The 24,008-nt window shown below is 34.6% G+C and overlaps 1 protein-coding gene across 2 annotated transcripts in view; it reads left to right on the top strand.

The window, feature by feature from the left end:
• ESF1 (ESF1 nucleolar pre-rRNA processing protein homolog) overlaps positions 1 to 24,008 on the top strand; it is a 67,080-nt gene that overhangs the window by 7,941 nt on the left and 35,131 nt on the right. For both annotated transcript variants that reach the window (XM_045445338.1, XM_045445339.1), the window contains exons 4-9: positions 701 to 814; positions 3,496 to 3,596; positions 4,631 to 4,783; positions 6,937 to 7,051; positions 8,669 to 8,816; positions 15,614 to 15,775. In XM_045445338.1, the coding sequence (XP_045301294.1) occupies positions 701 to 814; positions 3,496 to 3,596; positions 4,631 to 4,783; positions 6,937 to 7,051; positions 8,669 to 8,816; positions 15,614 to 15,775 (793 nt within the window). The remainder of the gene's footprint in view (positions 1 to 700; positions 815 to 3,495; positions 3,597 to 4,630; positions 4,784 to 6,936; positions 7,052 to 8,668; positions 8,817 to 15,613; positions 15,776 to 24,008) is intronic.

Raw genomic sequence — 24,008 nt, 5'->3', positions numbered from 1 at the left:
GATTCTCATTAAAACTTCTTGACATGGAATTGATTGTTTTAGCTGGTAGTTTTTATTTCAGTTCCTACTGCACCTATTAGAAATGATATAGGGTAATCTACTTAACCTCCATGCTCATGCATGGGAAGCAAAATAGCTTAACAAACTTGGTTATTAAAAAATCAGCTGATTATCGTATTCTGATTCAAGAACTAAAAACCATATAAGAGAAAGTGTTTATCTGTTGACAGTTTTATCATGTGTGACTCAACCAAAGTTTTCTTTTTCTTTTTTAAATATCGTCTTTATTTTTATTTATTTATTTTTTTATATTAAATATAATTTATTGTCAAATTGGTTTCCATGCAACACCCAGTGCTCATCCCAACAGGTGCCCTTCTCGATGCCCATCACCCACTTTACCTTCTCCCTCCCCCCGTCCCATCAACCCTCAGTTTGTTCTCAGTATTTAAGAGTCTCTTATGGTTTGCCTTCCTCCCTCTCTGTAAAGTTTTTTTTCCCCACTTCCTCTCCCCCATGGTCTTCTGTTAAGTTTCTCAGGACCAAAGTTTTCTCTTATACATATTGAAACTATTTAGATAAATACTTATATTGATGATGTCAGAATTTTGGGGGAAAGAAAGCATTACGTTTTTTGTATATTTTATAAGTGTTGGGAATGACAGAGGTTATGTAATATTTAATTTTTCTCATTTCTTAGATTACACGTCGATTAGCTGTTTGCAACATGGACTGGGACAGATTAAAGGCAAAAGATTTGCTGGCTTTGTTTAATTCATTTAAACCTAAAGGAGGTGTTATATTTTCTGTAAAGGTGAGAATTGATTTCATTTTGAAGTAAATACTTCTAAACATTTTGAATCTGATCTTCTTTTTTTTTTTAAGTCATACTTTTTCTTTTAAAGAAAATAATCTGGCAGTTGTCCACTGTAGTTAGGCATGAAACCAGTATAACAAACGTAAAAGGAAGGAGTAAAAGTATTGCTATTGATGGGTTAGGTGATTGTATGTAATTTAAAAACCCAAAGAGATCAATTGGAAAGCTATTACAATATATAAAGCTCAATAAAGGGACAGAGTATAAAATAAATATTTTTTAATTGCATTCTTCAATTCTTAACCAATTAAGAAAAAAAAAATCTATTTTTACTAGCAGCAGAAACACAAAATCCTTGAGAATTCCCTTAAATATATGTGACATATGTGAAATGGTAACACTGGTAAATTTGAAAAACTTAAATTTTGAGATACCATATTTCTGGAAAGCAAGCATAATGGTTAAGAATCTAGGCTTTGTTGTATGACAGACTGCAGGCAGATCTTGATTCTGGGGGCACCTAGGTGGCTCAATCAGTTAAGTATCCAACTCCTGATTTCAGCTCAGGTCATAATCTCATAGTTTGTGGGAACCAGCCCTGCCTCAGGCTTGAACCTGCTTGGGACTCCCTCTCTCCTTCTCTTTCTGCCCCTCCCCTGCTCATGCTCTCTCTCTCAAAATAAATAAATAAACATTAAAAAAAAATACAAATCTTGATTCTGATATATGGCATGTGATTTTGGGCATTTTATTAATCTCTCAGATGTGTTCTCTCATCTGGCAGTGGATGCAAAAATAGCATTTCCTAGGGTAGTTGTAAGGATGAAATGAAAAGAAACTCACACTTAGTATTTAGTGTAGTGCCTGAAACAGCTCTAAATTATAATTCTGTTTAAATATTTAAAGATGTCAGTTCTATAGGTTTAGTGTAGTTTCAGCCATAATCTCAGTTCAAATGAAAGTAAAGAAAAAGGATACCAGTAATCATCTAAAAGAATAAACAGTGAGAATGACTAATACATTTTTGGGAAAATACACCAGTATAAAAGGATTCTGTCAGGTACAACATCTAAATCTTTTATATTGCTATGTGAGTTAACAAGTTTGGGTAAAAATAGAGGGACAAATAGATGGAATGGAATAGATAAATAGAAGAGTTTATATTATAATTTAGACCAAAATAAGTTTGAATACCTGATATTGGAACAAATGGATGAGTCTTTATATGAAGAGCTTATTTCAGATCTTTACCTTATAATAGCCCAAAATAAACTCTAGATAAAGTATGGGAAAAAATTAAAAAATCAAACCCCAGAAACAGAATAAAACGAAATTGTGTTTTTATTAAATCTGTGTTTCAGGAAATAGGTATTAGGAATTTCTAGACTTTGAAAAGGGAAAAGGAATCAACAGATGTGACTACATATATATTTAAAACTTCTACGTGAAAACCTATTATTGCCACTTACACTAATAGGAAAAACTCAAATCCCCTATTTGATAAATTGCATATTGCACAGAATTGAAAAAAAATAGTTTGTTAACATATATATTAAGCCCAGTAGTATCCAAACAAGACAAATTAATACAGTTATATTTCTTGACTCTCAAAAGTAGCCAGTATACAAAAATACCAAATCCTGGGTTGCCTGGGTAGCTCAGTAGGTTAAATGTCCAACTCTTGGTTTCAGCTCAGGTCACGATCTATGGTTCTTAAGTTTGAGCCCCACATTGGGCTCTGCCCTAACAGCATGGAGCCTGCTTGGGATTTTCTCTCTCTCTCTCTCTCTCTCTCTCTCTCGCCCTGTTCCTCTCCCTCTCCCTCTCTCTCCCTTTTCCTCCCCCATTCATGCTCACACACACACTCCCTCTCTCAAAATAAATAAATAAACTTAAAAAAAAAAAATAGTACCAAATCCCAATCAGGGTGAATCCTTTTTTTATACCAAGATTGTATCTAAACTATGTGATAATTTTCAGTTATATTTAAAGGATTTCTTAATTTTTTTTAAGTTTATTAATTTTGGGGCAGGGGGAGAGTAGGGGCAGAGAGAGAAGGAAACACAGAATCTGAAGCAGACTCCAGGCTCCCCAAGTTGTCAGCATAGCCCAACATTGGACCCAAACCCACGAACTGTAAGATCATGACCTGAACCAAAGTCAGACTGAGCCACCCAGGAGCCCCTCTATTTAAAGGATTTCTTAAAGCATTGGATAATGGATATTGGATAAATGATATGACTTAAAAGATAAATTGAGTATTACAAAATTATTTTTTATTACGTATGTTTTATGTCCTTCAGTAATCATTTTTGTGTATTTTGCGTCAACAGTCATTTCTCATGTGTGTGTTTACATTGAGTTCCTTGAGTACCTAGACTCTTGTTTTGCTTTTATTTTTCCCTTGGATTCCAGAACCATCTTGTCCTAGTTGATGTATGCAGGAGACACTCTGTTTTTGTTCTCAAGTTCCACATCTGTTTCATTCCAACCAAAACAACTATTTTTAAGGAGATTCCTCAGAATGTTTTAGCTTTCCGTAGTAGGTTTGGAAGTGAGTCATTCTTGCTGTTTTCATTGAGTTCAGTTGTAATTCTTGGAGTTCCGGATATTGTAAGAAAAGTAAAGAATATATTGATCTTATCTTATTTTGTGTGTGTGTGTGTGTGTGTTTTTAGATATATCCTTCAGAATTTGGAAAGGAGAGGATGAAGGAAGAGCAAGTTCAAGGACCAGTAGAGTTATTAAGTATACCTGAAGATGCCCCTGAAAAGGACTGGTATTAAGCCATTATAGAAAATAAAATTAAATCTCATAAGTTAATGTCACTAACTCAGAATTGTGGTCACTGTAATGGAACTAAAGTTTATGCTCTGGCTGCCATTCATCGTTAAAACAGGTTGCAAAAGCAGATTAAAGTCTGTCAGAAGTGGCATGCTATTCCAACAACATTTTGTGTGTATATTTACATTTCAGTATTCACAAATTACTGCAGTTTTGAAAAACATTTCTCAGCCTCATTGCTCTGAATAAGTTTTGTTTTTTTCCTGAGATGTTGCTTTCCATAATAGTGGCATTGAAACCCTATTTGCCTTCAAAATATACAGTTTTTGTAAATTTGACGATTAAATAAAAAAATAGTGATAACATTGTTTTATCATCATAATGTAGTATTGAAAAAAAATTTAAGGTAATTTTTAAACCACTAGGTGGAGCTATGTGCACGTAATAAAAATGGTAATTGACAAGATTGGTGGCAGAAGAGAGCCAATGAAGAGTTTCAATATGTTAAATGAAATTAAACTTAAAACCATTTAGACTTGACAACACATAAATCTGAAATAAACATTTTACCAGATCAGGAATTTCTTTGTGCTTAGAACTAATGCTTTCCTAGCATAGTTTGTAATATGTTTAATTATTAATATTATCATTAATTATTAATTATCATTAATTATATTAATGTTAATATATTATGTTAATAGAATACATTTAACATTATAAACTTGTTCAGCAGTTTTACTTGAGCGGTTATATGTGGTAGCAAAATAAAAAAAATGACTATTCAAGAGTTAAACTCTAGGTAACCATATGTAATTCTTACACTCTTCTAGACACTAAATTTCAACCAAAATACCTAGTCTGTGCCTTGTCAAAATAATAAAATGAGCTTAAGTATTAATGCCCATAAAGGCAGAGAGTCATGAAAGAAAGATAGATTGGGATGAAACAATTTTTTGAAACAATTACATTTATTTTTTAAAGGAAGATCGGTATTTGTGTTCTAAGCTTAATGAGTTTTCTACCTTTTAGGACTTCTAGAGAAAAACTGAGAGATTATCAATTCAAACGACTCAAGTACTATTATGCAGTAGTAGACTGTGATTCCCCTGAAACAGCTGGCAAAATTTATGAGGATTGTGATGGCCTGGAATTTGAAAGTAGTTGTTCATTCATAGATCTAAGGTAATCCAGTATGTCTTACCGATTTTATCTTGTAGCACAATATGATTATAAGAAGTAAAATATTAGACTCCTAGTATTTTATGTTGTTTCATGTTGTGAAAGAGGATTTTTTGCTTTGGGATTGTTTGCTTCTGTGGAGCATCACTCTTAAAGAAAACTATAAAAGGAAATGCTAAACTATTATGTATGAGTCACCCCACATTTATATCCTGAATTTCAAACATACTGGCTATGTTTTTAGTTATATGTAGTGATATTTTCTTTGCAACTCTCTTTTAGAACTAGGAACCAGGTGAATTAACTTAAAAAAAAAAGCATTGAGGTAGGGGCAGAGGAATTTGCTAATAAACTGGTACCTCTACATCTGTGCTGTCTAATACAGTAGCCACTAGTCACATCTGACTATTTAAAATTTTTAAAAATTTTAAAATCATTCATTTGCTTAGTCATTAGACATATGTAAAGTACTTAATGCAGAGCAGATATAGGGCAGACCATATGTTGGATAGAGCAGATTGCCATCATCACAGAAAGTTTCATTGGACAATGCCGCCATAAATGCTGTTCAATGAATGAATGGTGTTGCCGGCATTGTCTTTGGACTTCGGCGTTATTTTCACCACGTGCACAGGCTTCACTGACCCAGAGCTGAAAACCCTTAGGTGGTTGTAAATGTCAGTTCTGAGGAAACAGGAAACTAAACTACTGTACCATTTTATCATTAGCCTAGTCCTTTTGAACCCAATACACCATTTTACTATGACACTTTGAATAAAAATCAGTTCTCTGTATCCAGGTTTGTGAGAGGCTTTGTTCTCAAAATGAAATATTTCCGAAAAAAAATGCATCATTCATAGTCAGTGGCTTTCATACTTTGAAAGCATTCCGACTGGTAGAAAAACAAATAAAAATTTTTGAATTGATAATTTGGAATAAAATTTTAGTATGTTTGCATATTTAACACAAAGGGCTTATCTCATCAGACAAGTGTTTCCTTCTCTTTTATGTTAAGAGTTTCAGTTGGAGGTACTTGTTCTGAATGTTTAAATAGTAGTTACCAAACATTATTAGAATATCAAACTCTTTGGATGTTACGAATTCATGTTAACATGTTTTTGGGATCATTTTGTTCTTTCTAGTTCTGTTTGGGGACATTTCCATACTATGTTAGAATAAGGTCTGGCAGGCCTAGAAAATAAGATCAGTGACCATAGAAAAAATTTACATTCCCTGTTTTATTTTGTTAAGCATGCATCAGAAAAGAAAATTGAGTTTTCTGCTACTCTCCAATTATCTAGAGAAACTTTTTTTCACCTGCCCAAAAATATAAATGCATGCACATTAATAACACTTAAAAATATTGATTTCAGATACCTATTTCTCTTCTACTAAATCTGTGCAGAAGTGTAGCTGGAGGAGGATACTGTGTAGACCTAGTGAACCTTAATTATCTGTTTCTCTACCAACAAATAATTTTTAGTGGATTACAGAGCATATGCTTTTTTTGTGTATGGAACAAAATCTATATAAATTACAAAACCTAAATATATTAACCATGGGTTATTTAACTATGCTTTTCCCCCCTATTCTTTAGCCTGATGCCTAAGCGTTGTCAGACAATTACATTTACACTTAGTAGCTAATTATTTATGAAAAGATATTGTAAGATAATATTGTGAAGATTTTTTAGTCTTAATTTTAAGCTTATTCCTTCTTTTCACTGACACCTTCTGTGTCTGATACTTTATATTTAGAACACTTATCCATTATTAGTTCTATTTTATCTTCAAAATACCACATACAAGCCAAGACTGTGCCATCAGGAGTCTAGGTCGTTTTGAAACATGGGGGTGGGGGGGGGGGGGGCGGCCCATGTGTGTTTGCACCTGATTCATATTAACTGATTCCTAATGCAGGGTTTCTACCTACAGAGTTCATTCAAATTTAGTGGAATTACAGATTTATGGTTTATGAATTTCAGAAATTTTGCAACAAGGTCATTTCTAACATTGTTTGCCTCATCTACATGTGTGTTTTATAGAAACTTTTATATGGTATGTATGTATAAACTAGAACTAATTAGGGGAGAATATAAACTCTGGTTGTTTATCACTACAGCATATATTTAAATAAATTTATTTTTTGTTTCTTAGGTTTATACCAGATGATATTACCTTTGATGATGAGCCCAAGGACATAGCCTCAGAAGTGGATTTAACAGCATATACACCAAAATATTTCACATCTGCTGCGATGGGAACCTCAACGGTATTTCTTAACTGTTGAAAGTGTATAGCTGGATTCTTGCTTTAAGAAAATATTTTGTGTATTATTTACTTATAACATCTTTGAAAATGGAAAGTATTCAAAATTTTAATGCACAAATACAAGTTGAAGGGAAACACAAGTATATTTGCATTTTTATTTCTTTGAACCTATTTTCAAATTTTTGTTATGCCTTTAAGCTTGAGTCATTTACCCGCAAATGTTTTTCTCCTCTTTCCCGTACATTCTTATTCAACTAGATTCTTTAATAAGTTATATGTCAGTTATTAATACCCTACAGAGTAAGGAGAAGGAGGTAACAGATTATTTCAAATCACAGTTAAAACCAATAGAAATTTTAAATAGAAACACATTTTTTCTGCGGATATGATCCAAAATTATAAAAACAATTTAAGTAAAGTAATTCAGGACTACTAGATGTCACATTAATGCTTAATAATGAACGGCCAGAAGATTTTTATTGAATTAGTTTGTTACTTAGCTGCCTACCTTCTCTCTTCTTTTCCCCCCATAAACCTTCTACCCACAGATAGACTCTGCAGCAACTACCCAGTCTTCCCATTGCCTTTTCTGTGACAGACCACTGTGCTCTTCTGAGGACAGGCTGATGGTAGAGAAACCTATTGTATCTGTCTTCCGCATGCTATGGTGGGCACTATGTGACCTTGATGAGTTACTGAGTATGGTAAAACCCCACCATTATGCGATAAGTGTAGTTTAAAAGATTCAGTAACGTAAAATGTAGGGTTGGTTTCTTTTCAAGACTGAAAAATGACCAAGGCAAGACTGTCCAGACAGCTTTTCTGGAATTCGTAGGGTACCATCCACATCTGTACCAGTTCTAGTAGCAGTTTTATGGTTATCATCTCAGGGAAATTTTCTGAATAGGGGTAATTCTGAATCCTGTGACTAGTTAGAGCTTCTAAGGTAGTGACAGTTATCTTAGGGATCCTTTGGTTAACTGGTGCCCATTTGGTTGTCCTGATCTGGGGAGATTAGCCTGAGGAGAAAACAAAACAAAACAAAACAAAACATAGGGGACCCACCCTTATAATTCATTAACTTATAATGAAGTTAAAACATCTGACAAGACCCCATCTGAGAATAGGGGCTGCATAGAGGGCAGGAATCAATCAACAGACTAATCATGTTATAGATGAATTTCTGTATCGTGGGGGTTTACTGTACTTCCAACCAGTAGATACATTTCTTATCAGTGGCTCTTGATCTTTTTTTGGAAAAAGGACCCTATTGAAATTGTGTTGAAAGCTTTAATAGATTTCACATAGAACTCCAGGTGAAAAACATGTTTTCTTGGTTCATAATAATGTAACGTTTTCACTAATGTGTTTTATTTCTTTTCCCTACAATTAATTAACACACTGATGAATTTTTACTCCTAATAATAGAGTACCTTGCATATAGCAGAGAGATAGAAGAACATAGATTGATGAAAATGGTTCCTCTTTCATAAATAAAATACTTTTTATTAAGCATGTCATTTATGATTTGCTTTAACATGTCTTAACCTTTTAAATATTGTTAAACATCCACATTAACGACAAATATTTTGATACTTTTTTATTCTTATTGGTGAAGGTGGAAATCACTTGGGATGAGACTGATCATGAAAGAATTACAACACTCAACAGGAAGTTTAAAAAGGAAGAGCTTTTGGACATGGATTTTCAAGCTTACTTAGCTTCCTCTAGTGAAGATGAAGAGGAGATAGAAGAGGAGCTACAAGGTACTTGTTAGTCTTTTGGTGTTCTATGTTCACAAGCATTTAGATCCCTAACCTAGGCTTATTAGTGGAAATACGTCTTTGGCAGTAGCTTAAAGGGAGTGCCAAGCTAATTCTTAGGCTGCCTGCAAAGCATACTCAAGTGTACAGTATTATATACACCTATGGATAATATTTGAAACTTTTTAGAAGTATTTTTTTGGCCTGAATTTCTTTAATCACAAACATTTTGTTTAAAACTTTTACCAAACAGGGTCGCTTGGGTGGCTCAGTCGGTTGAGTGTCCAACTTCAGCTCAGGTCATGATCTCACTGTTTGTAGGTTCGAGCCCTGCATCAGGCTCTCTCGGCTGTCAGCATGGAGCCTGCTTTGGATCCTCTGTTCCCCCCACTTTTTCTGCCCCTCCCCCACAGCTTATACCAAACAAAAAAAGCCTGACCTTTTAATTCTTTTAATTATTTATTTATTTATTTTTAATTTTTTTTTTTTTTTAACGTTTATTTATTCTTGAGACAGAGAGAGACAGAGCATGAACGGGGGAGGGGCAGAGAGAGAGGGAGACACAGAATCGGAAGCAGGCTCCAGGCTCTGAGCCATCAGCCCAGAGCCTGACGCGGGGCTCAAACTCACAGACCGTGAGATCGTGACCCGGGCTGAAGTCGGACGCTCAACCAACTGAGCCACCCAGGCGCCCCTAATTCTTTTAATTTTAATTTTTTTTTTTTTTTAAAGAGAGCATATGTGAGCCGAGGAGAGGGGCAGAAGGGGTGAGAGAGAATCCCAAGCAGATTCCACACTCAATGTGGAGCCCAATGGGTGGCTCAATCCCATGACCCTGGAATCATGACCTGAGCCCAAAATCAAGATTTGGATGCTCAAGTGACTGAGCCACCCAGGTGCCTAAAGCCTGGCCTTTTAGACTTGTCCTAATTCACATAGTTTTGTAGTCTCTTAACAAACTAGTCAAATACTCTATAATGCCTCCTTTTTTATTATTAGGAGTTACTTTTGGATTGATTATTTTTTGTATTCCATTTTCTCCTCAACTAGTTTGGAAAGTAGACTGTTTCAGTTCGTTTAGTGATTGTTCTAGAAATTGTGACTTGCATTCTTAATTTATTAAGGTCTAATGGTAATTAATATTTTTAACCTCTTAGATAATACAGAGAATCTTAAAACGACTTTCATGTTATCCTCTGTTTTGTAATCCTCTTTTTTTATAAGTTCCACGGGATATTGATATTTAAACTGCCCTATTTCATTTTACCCACATTTTCTTCACTTTTTTTTGCTCTTTATTCTTTTCTAAATGTCATACTTCTAAGGACCATTTTCCTTCTGTCTTAAATATATCCCTGATAAGTTCTGGTAGTGTTTGCTGGTGTCAAACTCTCTTGAGTTTTAGTAAAAAAAATATCCTTGTTTGGCTTTCATTTGAGAAAGATACTTTCACTAGTTAAAAAAAAAAAAATTCTAGGAATTCCTCTCCATCCCCACACTAATGATAATGATAATATCCTACTGACTTGTAGTTTCCTCGTTTTTGAGAAATCACCTGTCTGACATTTTCAGTGTTTTGAAGATTGTCTAGAATTTTTTTCGTGACTACTTTTTTCAGTCTTTTGAAGGTTATCTAGATTCCTGGATTTCTTTTTTCTTTGACTACTTTTAAAGATTTTTTTTCCTTTTTTTTTTTTTTTTTTTTTTTTTTTTTTGTCTTCAGTTTTACTGTGAACTAACAGATTTATTTGTGTGCTTCGGGTTTATTAGATTTCTTGCATTTGTGCCATGGTATCTTTGATCCCTTTTGGAAATTTCTCAACCATTGTCTAGTCACACATTTCTTCTTCCCTCTCTTTCTGGAACTCTAATTATGTGTGTGTGGACACACACACACATATATATATGTATGTATATAAGATATTTTCACTGTAACTTCCATGTTGCTACTCTTGTATATTTCTTGATCTATCATCTCTCTGTGCTGCATTCTGCTGTTTTCTTCTGACCTATCTTCCAGTTCCTAATTTGCTTTTCAGTGGTGTTGAATCTGTTGATAGCCTTCCAAAAGTCCTGTTTGGCCATTTTTCAAAACAGCAATACCACTTTATATAATTTTCTATTCATTGCAGATATTTTCAACACTTACATAAACAGAGTTAAGTATCTTCTTAAAGTCTGTATCTGATGATTTCAGTATGTTAAGTCTTTTTGGGTTCATTTCTATTATTTTTGTTTCCTTGTATATGTAGTTAACCTTGTGTGCTAATTTGATAGTTGAGATGAGAGTATCTAATCAGAGAACTTTCATTTGCTCTGGTCATTCTGGGACTACATTACTCCAGTTTTGTTTTGTTTTTTTCTTGAGCCTTTCTTTTCTTCTGTTTTAATAGACTATATTTTTTACAACAGTTTTGAGTTCACAGCAGAAATGAGCTGAAAATACATTGTTCCCACATCCCTCTGCCCACCCTCCTAACACATGCATACACACAGCCCTCCTTATTGTCAACATCCCGAGGTGGCATATTTGTTACAAATGAGGAACCTACACTGATATATCAGTATCACCGAAAAGTCCATTGTTTACATTATGGTTCACACTTTTTTTTTCCTTTTTTTTTCTTTTTTCTTTTCTGTTTTTTTTTTTTTAATTTATCTAATTTATTTTTTATTTAAATCCAAGTTAGTTAATATATACTGTAATAATGATTTCAGGAATAGAATTTAGTGATTCATCACTTACGTATAACACCCAGTGCTCATCCCGACAAGTGCCTTCCTTAATGCTCATCACCCATTCCCAACACCCCACCAGCAACCCTCAATTTGTGCTCTGTATTTAAGGGTCTCTTATGGTTTGTCTCCCCCACTCTGCTTTTATCTTATCTGTTTTTGCTCCCCTTCCCCTATATTCATCTGTTTCGTTTCTTAAATTCCACATATGAGTGAAATCATTATGATATTTGTCTTTCTCTGACTTATTTCACTTAGCATAATACATTCTAGTTCCATCGCATTGTTTCAAATGGCAAGATTTCATTGTTTCTCATCACCAAGTAGAATTCCATTGTATATATATACCATATCTTTATTCATCCATCAGTCAATGGATATTTGGGCTCTTTCCATACTTGGGCTATTGTCGATAGTGCTGCTATAAACATTGGGGTGCATGTGTCTCTTCGAAACAGCATACCTGTATTCCTTGGATAAATACCTAGTAGTGCAATTGCTAGGTCCTAGGGAAGCTCTATTTTTAATTTTTTGAGGAACCTCTATATTGTTTTGCAGAGTGGCTGCGCCAGTTTTCATGCAGAATTGCATCCTCGCTAACATCTGTTGTTGCCTGAGTTGTTAATGTTAGCCTTTCTAACAGGAGTGAGGTGGTATCTCATTGTGGTTTTGATTTGTATTTCCTTGATGATGAGTGACATTTTTTTTCATGTGTCAGTTGGCCATCTGGATGTCTTCTTTAGAGAAGTGTCTGTTCATGTCTTTTTCCCATTTCTTCACTGGATTATTTGTTTTTGGGGTATTGAGTTTGGTAAGTTCTTTATAGATTTTGGATACTAACCCTTTATCTGGTATGTCGTTTGCAAATATCTTCTCCCATTCTGTCAGTTGCCTTTTAGTTTTGCTGATTGTTTCCTTTGCTGTGCAGAAGCTTTTTATTTTGATGAGGTCCCAGTAGTTCATTTTTGCTTTTGTTTCCCTTGCCTCCGGAGACATGTTGAGTAAGAAGTTGCTGCGGCCAAGATCAAAGAGGTTTTTGCCTGCTTTCTTCCCGAGGATTTTGATGGCTTCCTGTCTTACCTTTAGGTCTTTCATCCATTTTGGGTTTATTTTTGTGTATGGTGTAAGAAAGTGATCCAGGTACATTGTTCTGTATGTCTCTGTCCAGTTTTCCCAGCACCACTTGCTGAAGAAACTGTCTTTATTCCATTGGATATTCTTTCCTGCTTTGTCAAAGATTAGTTGGCCATATGTTTATGGGTCCATTTCTGGGTTCTTTGTTCTGTTGTGTCTGGTTTTGTGCCATAAAATTCTTTTTAGTATTATCATAGGACCATTAAACTAACTTTCTGAGATCCTATGATTGGCCTATCATTTTTTAGACTACTGAAGATACTGCATTATTTTTCTAAGTTTTTCATAACGTGAATTGTACTCCACACATGGAATGGAAAAGTCATCCTAGTTTCTTTGTTCAGACATCTCATATTAATAAAACCACATAATTTCTTAGGTATTTAATAGTCTCTGAAAAAGTATGATTTGCAAGGGTAGTTATGTTGGGCATAAAAGCCTTCTCATTTTTTTTCAGGCTTCAGTGACTGTTGCTTATTAATTTTTGGCATTTCAAACTCAACTCCAGATTAGTGACCATTTTATTTCTAGTATGATCAGAACAACCAAGTCCTTTTTCAAATAGCCTGTCTTTCTCTCATATACATACTGATTTGTCTATAGATTCTTTTTATTCACATGCCTGTGTGGTCATTTATCACTTTCTGATAATTCTGGAATAGTTTTTCTTCACTAGCTGATCTAAGTTAAAGGAAAGAAGAGAACATGTATGTTTGTGAAGAATGTTAATAGGTTTCTTTGATTGGTTTGAGAGAACTGACCTAGACTTGAAATGATACTGACATTTGTTTTTTTGTTTTTTTTTTTGTTTGTTTGTTTTTAATTTTTTTTTTTCAACGTTTATTTATTTTGGGGACAGAGAGAGACAGAGCATGAACGGGGGAGGGGCAGCGAGAGAGGGAGACACAGAATCGGAAACAGGCTCCAGGCTCTGAGCCATCAGCCCAGAGCCTGACGCAGGGCTCGAACTCACGGACCGCGAGATCGTGACCTGGCTGAAGTCGGACGCTTAACCGACTGCGCCACCCAGGCGCCCCTGACATTTGGACAAAAATGTGATGTGTAGTATATTTTTAAGATCTTGTGCTCCACTGGTTTCAAATCCTGAGTTTACCACATAGTAAAGTTACATAGGTTAACTTTCCTAAGCCCGTGTGCTTTTCTTTCCACAACTATGAAATGAGGATAATAATAGTACCTGGCTCATGTTTGGAAAGATTGAGATAATGGTCACAAAGTGCTTACCATACTACCATGTATCATATATTTTTACTTCTAAAACTTTAAGAATTAATGGCTTTTTGTTTTAAATATACTACTCATTAAGTTTTAAAAGCATGCATTTTTCTTCATTATTTTAATTGATTGCCAGCTTACTTTAATCTGCAGTGTAGTGCCTCTGATAGATACATTAGTATTTTTGAATGCTTTAGAGTTACTAGATGTTCCTGGTGTTGTTTATAAAAGATCATCACAGGGCTTCTTACTGTTGGACTACTTTTTTCATTCCTTATATAGTATTAAGGCTCTCACAAAGTATTGTCCTTGAATTGGGAAAAAACAGATTTACATGAATTATCCCACATTTTAGAGCTTTGGAAAGTAAAATTTTAGTACTGGAAAAAATCAATTTAAAGTAGGCCATCAGAGACTTACCACTAAAATTTCAACCTGGAAGGAGCTTGCTTCTAATTATGTTTTCAGAAGTAAGCTTTTAATAGAAAGAAATACATTGCCATTTTGTTAATGTGTTCCTGATGTTTTATCCATTGAGTTATGGGATACATGACAGAATTCTATCCAACATTATTTTTGTGGCACAAAGCACAAACAGGAAAAAGATGAATTTCAGCTGTTTGAGTGAAAATATAAAAGTGTGATAGGATGGAAAGAATGTCCTGGACTATTTTTTTATTCATTTAGAGAAAAAAACTATGAAAACATTTACTTAACCAATGTTTTTTCCATGTCACCTTTTTTAAGATGTGAGGGCAATCTGTTAACATTGATGTTTGACAGCTAAATGTTTGATGATATTAGACATTTTTAGTGACCGGTTAGCCATAGCTTATAGAAGAGAGGGTCTTCATTATGCTGCTTCTAAATTTTCCTTTACCAGGGACATTTAGTCAATTCAATAAGTCTGTATGTTTTGCATTAAAACCTAGGTTCTTAATTTATGTTTTTGACTTGGAAAATTACAGTGGAAATATAGACCGAACAAACTTTTCACGTATTAGTTTTCTTTGGTGTTTGTTGCCCTGAATTTTATATTGTTCCTTTGTATTCTAATTATTATTTTTATAAATTAAGACATGGAAATGTGGATATTTTTCCACAGAGGGATATTAATTGAATTAACTTCTAATTTATCTGCTTTTATTCTCAGTGTATTAATGAGATCCTGAGAGTAAGCATATCAAATGGAAAAGACTCTTTATTGTTCATTTTGGACTACAAGCAGCTTCCTTTATCTGTCTCTTCAGTATAACAGTTATATCCATGTACCACATGCATCCCAACAACATTCACCCTTGTATTGACCATAACATTTTAAAGCCACTATGCCAGATGGTGGAAGATGTAAAGAGGGATAAAAAGCTATCTCTGCTGTCTTATTTATAGGGAAGAGAAGTCCAAGGATGTTACATGTCTATAAAATTATTTTGAAATATGAATTTTAATAAAAGAGAGATTTCCAAGTACACTACTTAGAACTTATATTGCAAATGATTTTTATTATAAACAAGACCTAATTCTTTCAATGAATTCATTTAATATTAAGAAATTTGTCTGATTTTGGTATTCTGTTTTTGCATTATATCTAATAACATCTTTTAGAAGGTGCTATAGTGACTGTGAGATTTAAATACTAGATTTAAGTGTCAATTATTTCTGTAGGTTAGATGAAATTGATTTTTTTTTATTAGGTGATGATAAAGTCAATATGGAAGAAGATGGGAAAACAAAGAAAAGTCAGAAGGATGATGAAGAACAAATTGCTAAATACAAACAGCTCTTGCAAGTTATTCAAGAAAAAGAAAAGAAAGGCAAAGAAAATGATATGGAAATGGAAATTAAGTGGGTTCCAGGTAAGAATTATATACTTACTATGTTCATTTATTTTTCTTCATTTCAGGATATTGAGGGTATTTTAGATATGAAAGAAAAGAAAAATAACTCTTAGAAACAAAAACAAATCTTATTTTCCAGGAATATTTTGGTGAGGAAGTTAACATGGTATTTGCATACATCATTTAATTTTTTTAGGGAGTAGTGTTATAGACTCTTGCCACTTTATTCTTGATTGGTTTCTTTGATTTACTAACTGTAAAGTATTTCTGTCTATTTATGAAGATAGACCTTTCCTAGGTTTGATTCCAGTATTCTTAAGATGTACAAACTTGAATACAGGCACCATGTGTTGTAAGGTCTTTAAACTTCTTTTTAAAATATGTAATTCGTAAATGAACTTTTCTCCCATAACCCCTGTTAGACCTTAATTAGTGAGGTTTCACTAGCACAAAATACATTAATACATAGTTTTCCATCTCAGTTTTGCTGTGAAGAGTCAAAGAAATATAGTAAGTGATTTTTATAACTGCCTTGAAGGGCTCAACATTTTTTTAGAGTAGTACAATACTAATTAAAACCATGTCAAAGCTAAACAAAGATAAAAGCTATTATAAATGAGGGTTGTTTTCTAGCATACTCATTTTTTCAGCAACCTGAGCAAAGCAACATGTACCCTTGGAACCAATATTGTTTTTGCAGATTACTGCTGTTTACATACATGTATATCTTTTTTTTTTTTTTTTTAAATCCCAGTATAGTTAATATACAGTGTTGTTAGTTTCAGGTGTACAACATACACATATATCTTTTAAAGTTAGGTATAATTTTTGACCAGGATTCAGTTCTTTTCCCACAATTCATCTCTAGATCAAAGAGTATTAACAACTTGTAGGAATATCAAGTGTTCTTGGGGTGCCTGGGTGGCTCAGTCGGTTAAGTTTAACTCTTGATTTGGGCTCAGGTCATGATTTCACGGTTCAAGCCTCACCTTCAGGCTCTGCCCTGACAGTGTGGAGCCTGCTTGGGATTCTCTCTCTCTGCCTCTCTCTTGCTCACACACACATGCATGCACATTTGTTCTCTCTCTCAAAAAATTATAAAACTTAAAAAAAATTAAGTGTTCTATATTCAATTGTATCTATTTCATACAATTAGTATGTTTTTTCACTGGTAATGTTTGCATAGATTTTTATTAGGGGGGAAACTAGCATAGTTTGATAGTTGGTAGTTGTTTGACTAGTGTAATAAAATTGCTAGGGTGGACACATCTCCTGCATATTCCTGTAGGAATGTGGTGCTACGTTGTAGCCCATTTATTTTAAATGTTTGTCTTTTGCAGGAAATGGTGGTAAGAAAAATGAAATTTAGTAGTGTTATTGAAACAGTTGTTGGGAGAACTCAAGTTTAGCCTGGAGAGGAAAAGTCTACAAAGTGACTTACTGGTTATTTTCAAGTATTTGCAGGATGACTGTATTAATGAAGACTTAATTGCTCTTATTATCTCAGAAGTCAGTACTTCTGCTAGTAAATAAAAATTGAAGGAAGGTAGAGTTTAATTTAATATAAAGAGTAATTCTCTTAATCATTAGAATTATCCACCAAAAAAATCAAAGAGGCTGCTTTAAGGGGTTAGATGCTCTTTTCAGTAAGTCTCACAATAAGGTGATCTAACCATTCCACTTGAGAATGTGAAGAACATCTTTCACTTTATGATTGAGGTTCTTTACTTTATAATTCCATGGAATGTTGAATTCTGTCTTTTAAGTAAAATACATTGTAATTACAGTTTAATCTTAGAATGAGCTCATTGAATGAAGATATTTTAAATGAACATTTTTTTTAATGTTTTTATCATTTTATTTTGAGAGAGTATGCATGCACATGATCAGGTGGGGGGCAGAGAGGGGGAGAGAGAATACCAAGCAAGATCTGCACTGTCAGTGCAGTCTGACGTGGGGCTCAGTCCCATGAACCATGGCATCATGACCTGAGCCAAAATCAAGGGTTGGACGCTTAAATGACTGAGCCACCCAAACACCCCTAAAATGAACATTTTGAATTGGAGTGTTGAATTGACTGAGAAAGCAGATTTATAACAAACTTGATTGAGAAGTTTTATAGCAAATACTTCAGCTTTGTCAAGTGGACCAGATCAAACCTTTGTCTACATTAATACAGTTATATAGGGAAATTACAAAAAAGTGATATTTATACTTGTTTATACCTGGAAGATATAAGTAATACAGTTTTCCTGGGGCTAAACCTCACTTGCTCATGGTGTACTATCCTTTTTACATATTCCTGAATTCAATTTAGTAATGTTTTGTTAGATTTTTTACACCTATGTTAATCAGGAATATTTGTCTATGGTTTTTGTTTCTTGTAGTGTTTTTGGTATCAGGGTAGTGCAGACCTTATGAAATGAAATGTGAACTCTTCCTTTTTCTGTTTAGCAGTACGTTTTAATCTTGGGTTTAATTTCTAGATGTAATATTAATGTCACAGAAAATATCTTGAAAATGTAAAATAAAAAATTATTGTCTGTTAATTCCAGTATCCTAATTCAGCCACTGAGTGATTAGATGGATTGATTTATCATCTCTCTGTTGTTGAACACTTAATCATATTTCTGATCTTTCACTGTGGTAGACTTAAGGTATTGGAAAGAAATGTGACTGAAGACCATTACTAATTTTAACCTAAAAATATCAGTACTTTCTTAGACTCTTCACATTCATCACCAGCCAAGTAACTGGCTTACTATTTTAGGGCCTTTTATTTTTAATGTTTATTTACTTTTTGAGACAGAGAGCATGAGCAAGGGAGGGGCAGAGAGAGAAAGAGACAGAATCTGAAGCAGGCTCCAGGCTCTGAGCTGTCAGCATAGAGCCCAACACAGGGCTCAAACTCAAGAGCCATGAGATCATGACCTGAGCCAAAGTCGGAGGCTTAACTGACTGAGCCACCCAGGTGCCCCATAGGGCTTTTTACTTTTAAACAGTTTTTTTTAAAGTATCTCTTTTTTTTTTTTTTTTTTTTAATTTTTTTTTTTTTTCAACGTTTATTTATTTTTGGGACAGAGAGAGACAGAGCATGAATGGGGGAGGGGCAGAGAGAGAGGGAGACACAGAATCGGAAACAGGCTCCAGGCTCTGAGCCATCAGCCCAGAGCCCGACGCGGGGCTCGAACTCCCGGACCGCGAGATCGTGACCTGGCTGAAGTCGGACGCTTAACCGACTGCGCCACCCAGGCGCCCCTTAAACAGTTTTTTAATGAACATGTCCATTCCCTCTCTCCCCATTTTAGAAATGTTTCTGAGCATCTAGAGAGCAGTCAGACCACAAAGAAAGCTATATACTGGCAGTCAAGCTCACCCGGTAGTTCTGTGACTTTCTCGTTCACATAGCAACTTGACATATGCTGTGGATCAACCTGTGGTTCTCTCACAAGTTGTTAAAACTACCAGTGTCAAAACCTCAAATGTTAAATCTCAGATGCCAAGCATCTAGGACGTTATAAATAATCTATAGCTTTTTCCATATTTTGAATTATTTTTATAGGATAACTTCCCAGAAATGGAATTACTAGGAAAACGCATGAACACTTTTTGTGTCTTGAGATAATTGCCAAATTGTTTTCCAAAAGGGTTGTACTAGCTTATAATGCCTTCAGCAATAAGTAAAAGTGCCACTTTTGTGGACTTACCATCAAAATTGGATATATTCTTTTTTTTTTTTTTTTTAACTTTATTTTTGAGAGAGAGAGCATGAGCAGGGGAGGGAGAGAGAGAGAGGGAGACACAGAAACTGAAACAGGCTCCAGGCTCCGAGCTGTCAACACAGAGCCCGATGCAAGGCTCAAACTCACGGACCACAAGATCATGACCTGAGCCAAAATCGGACGCTTAACCGACTGAGCCACCCAGGCACCCCAGATATGTTCTTTTTTTTACTGCTAATTGAATGGAGGACAGTTGATATTCTAATATATAGTATATATTTTTTAAGTCTTTAGCCATAGTATGTTTGAAAGTCTCAAATAGAGTATTGCTATCTGTGAATCCTTGGTATATGCATGCACACGAGTATCTGCATAAATGTGCATGTGTGTAAATATAAAGGGTCTTTTATATAATGTATATAGTAAATGACACAAATAAGCTAATCTTCAGGATCTGTTTATTTGTTTGGAAAGTGGGACTAGTAATACCTTTTTTGCTGAAACTGAGATATTTATAAAGGTACCTGATAAGCTACAGTACTATTCATGTCATATGTTAATTTTGGTGGATTTGTGTGTTCCCAGTAATAGTTACCTGGAACCACAGGGCTTTTATGTTGTACTTCAATAAACCACAAAGGGTCAGTATGAGATTATACTATCTCATTTACTAGGTGTTCTATGGCTTGAATTTCCAAAATATTAAGCTTTTCAGAAAAATAAGTACCGTTAATCACTAACACTTGTTGGAATATGGTTTCTTTTTACACTATTTTAAATTTTTTTTTTTTTAATTTACATTGAAATTAGCATACAGTGCAACAGTGATTTCAGGAGTAGATTCCTTAATGCCCCTTACCCATTTAGCCCATCCCCCTCCCACAACCCCTCCAGTAACCCTCTGTTTGTTCTCCATATTTAAGAGTCTCTTATGTTTTGTCCCCCTCCCTGTTTTTATATTATTTTTACTTCCCTTCTTTTGTGTTCATCTGTGTTCCCGTGTGTCTTAAAGTCATCATATGAGTGAAGTCATGTGATATTTGTCTTTCTCTGACTAATTTTGCTTAGCATCATTTGGTTTTTAAAAGGAATTTTATTTTAGAGTATTTAAACTTCTAATCTTTTTACATTGGGTTATATACTATAGTAACAGCATGAGTTTAATTCCTTAAAGGTATAGTATTAAAGGAGGCAGATAACAGGTACATTGGTATAACAACTAGAATAAACTAGACTTTCTGTTGATACTTTAGTTCCTTATGCAAATGTAGTAATACGATCACATTAGTTAGTATTATGAGTAAGTAAAAATGTTGAATGATAAAATTTTTAAATAAAGTTGTAGTTCATTATTTTGATGTTTGTGGAGTAATTTTTCCCATCTCAGTGTGTTGCTAAAAATGTATCCTGGCTGACTCATTTTGATAAATAGATAAGGTGATGTATGTTAGGTCTTCACCAGTGAATGTGCCTCATTAGGGAATTTGTAATGTACATATAAATGAGGGATAGTCAGTTTTAGCTCATATGTTAAATAACCTCTCTTACATTATGGTTCAAATAATCGATGTGACAATTTTTTGGTTGTAGATGATACAGGGTATATGTAAATAATATTTTTGAAATTCCATCCAGAATATGAACAAATAATGACATTTGTTTATAATCTTAAAACATTAGATATGATAAAAGTCCTCTTTTCCTTAGTTATCTTTGGTTTAGTAGATGCTAGTGAAAAGGATATCTGTTTCTTTTTTTCTCAATATCCTTCAGCACTCCAACTTTCCTTCAAATACTTATTGAGCACCTGCTAATGCCAGGAACTTTTCTAGACACAGTGTGAGCAAAACATACAAATCCTTGACCTCATAAATCTTATGTTCAGATGAGTCTAATAAAAAATAGTATTTGAGCAGAAACTAGTAGAAGTCAGATAGTGAGACATGCAGAGAAGAGTATGAGAGCAGAGGTAATAACAAGTACATGGCCCCGAAGCTATAGTTTATCTGTTGTGTTTAAGGAATAGCAAAGAGAGCAGTGTGACTGGAGTGAGTAAGTGGGAAAAAGAATAATAGATGAGGTCAGACGGGTAACGTGGAGCCAGAAGGACTTGAACTTCTTCTCTGATTGAGATGATAAACTGTTGGAGTTTTGAGCTGAGGGGTGATAAGATCTGAATTATTTTTTTAACAGGATCATCCTGGGTGCTGTGTTGAGGGTAGATTAAGGTAGGAGGCAAGGACAAAATGGAGAAAATCAGTCAAGAGGCTATTGTACTACTCCTGATTGTGGATGGAATAGGTTTGCAAAGGAACCTCAAAAATTCTCTTTTGGTCACATGTTAATTTTAAGATGCCTATTACATCTCAAAATAGGCATGTCAAGGAGACATTTGAATATACAAGTTAGAGTTCAGGAAAGAGGTCATAGCTGGAGATCTGAATTTGGATATCTTCCTTGTCCACGCCTCTGAAAGTGAAGAACACCAAAAGAGTGAGTATAGGTAGAAAGGAAGAAAAGAGGTTCAAAAACTGATCCCTGGAGTACTGCAGCATTTAGAAGGTGAGGAAAACATACATAGATTTATCCAAAGACAACTGGGAAGAAACCACCAAAAACCACAGGAGAAAATTCAGGATTGTAGGGTATCCAGACAGCCAAGTGAAGAAAGCATTTCAATGAAAAGATGGGTCAATAAAATATAGACTAAAAATGATCGGTGTGGAGATCATCAGATATCCAGTGATTTTTAACTGTTTTGGTGGAATGAAAGGGATAAGATTAATGTGGGTTCAAGAGAGAATGAGGGGTGGAATTGGAGACAGCATGTACAGACAATTCCTTTTTCTAAAGTATTTAACTGTTCAAGAGTTACAGGTATCGTGACACTTCATCCCTAAAAAGTACTTCAACATGTAACTTCCAAAAACAGAGTCTTCTACATCAGCACAGTATCACACTAAAGGAATTTAAGATTGATAAATAGTCAGATTTCTCATTCATTCCAATAATATTCTTTATAGTTCTTTCGTAATCGTGTCAGTCAGTTTTAAAGTGTACAGTAGTGAGTTATAGAATACCCACAATCTGGATTTGTCTGATTGTTTTCTCACAGTTAATTCAGAGAGAAAGGCTTTGGCAAGAATTCTCCATAAATGGTGTTGTATACTACCCATTGCTTCATATCATGAAGTTCCTGATGTCAGTTTGTCCCATTATTTGTGCTGTTAACTTTGCTCACTCAGTTAAGGTGGCATCTGACTGGTTTTTCCATTGTAAAGGCACTTTTTTTTTTTTTTTTGTAACTGGTAAGTAATTTGTGGGATGTATAAAATTACCCTATTCCCCAAAATCCTATCTGATGGCATTGCATTCTTTGATGATCCTTGCTTGAATCAAGTTATTATACCATTCATTGAAAACTGCTGATTTTCTGTCATTCCTTCTACGTTTATTAGTTAGCATCTACCCCCTTTCTTAATTTATTATGGACCAATGGATTGACAGATCTGGAGGGTTTTTTCTATATTGGGTCACAGAGGAATGGGAAAGAAACTGGAGGAGGAAGTAAGATCAAGAGAGCATTTTTCTTTCATATGGGGAAAATAACATGCTTCTAGAAATGATCCACCAGAGAGAGGAAAAAATGATGATGCACAGAGAACTGTGTTCTAAAGTAGGCAAAAAGAGTTGGAATATTTTTACACAAGTGGAAGAATTGACTTTTGATCTATGCGCATGGGCATTTCATCCATTGTACCAAGAGAGAAGGCAAGGAGTATGATCACAGGGTAATGGGTAGAAATGGTAGTGACAGCTTGTAGTGCTCTTCTATTTGCTTGTATTTTCTCAAGTGAAATAGGAAGAAGGTCATCAGCTGAGAGTAGGGATAAGAGAGGAGGCAGAGATTTGGACAAAAAGAAGATATGAAATAGTTGTCTAAGAGAGTGGTAAAGAGGGAAATTTAATAGTACTGCTGAACACCAATAAGGGTGCACTTGCAGTTCATGTTCACATAAAGTTAGATGAGTCAACATAATTATATTTTTCTTTAGCCACATTTAATGATGTGGTGCAATCATGGAGTAAGGGGAGAGTTGGACTAAACCAGTCTAGTAGATTTGTCAACCAACTATGACCAAGCAGGAGAGGGGTAAGGGGATTGAAAGTTATATGCAAGGCAGTGATTGTAATGATGGACCAAGGTATCTATATTGGGTTAGGAGGAAAATGAGGGTATGTTGAGCATGAGGGATGGGGAAGAGGTGAGAAGATTAATGGATTGTAGGTCCCTATGAGACAGAAGGTTAGATACTAGAGAGAATATAATGGAAAGATTAGAGCTAGTGTTTGAAGAGTAAGATACTTGAAATTAAGATTATGCTGAGATTGCAATTTAGGATTATGACATGGTCTAGTTATGGTCCTGGGAGTAAGTTTTTAAGATGGAGTATAGAGTAATAGGAAAAGAGGAGGTCAGTGAACTATAAGGCCCAAGATCATCTGTGTAGATACTGCAATCACCAATA

The sequence above is a fragment of the Leopardus geoffroyi genome, chromosome A3 (assembly GCF_018350155.1).
Source record: "Leopardus geoffroyi isolate Oge1 chromosome A3, O.geoffroyi_Oge1_pat1.0, whole genome shotgun sequence".
Taxonomy (NCBI): Eukaryota; Metazoa; Chordata; class Mammalia; order Carnivora; family Felidae; genus Leopardus; species Leopardus geoffroyi.
Note: the sequence above shows the minus strand (reverse complement) of the source record. Positions and strands in the feature narration are given on the sequence as shown.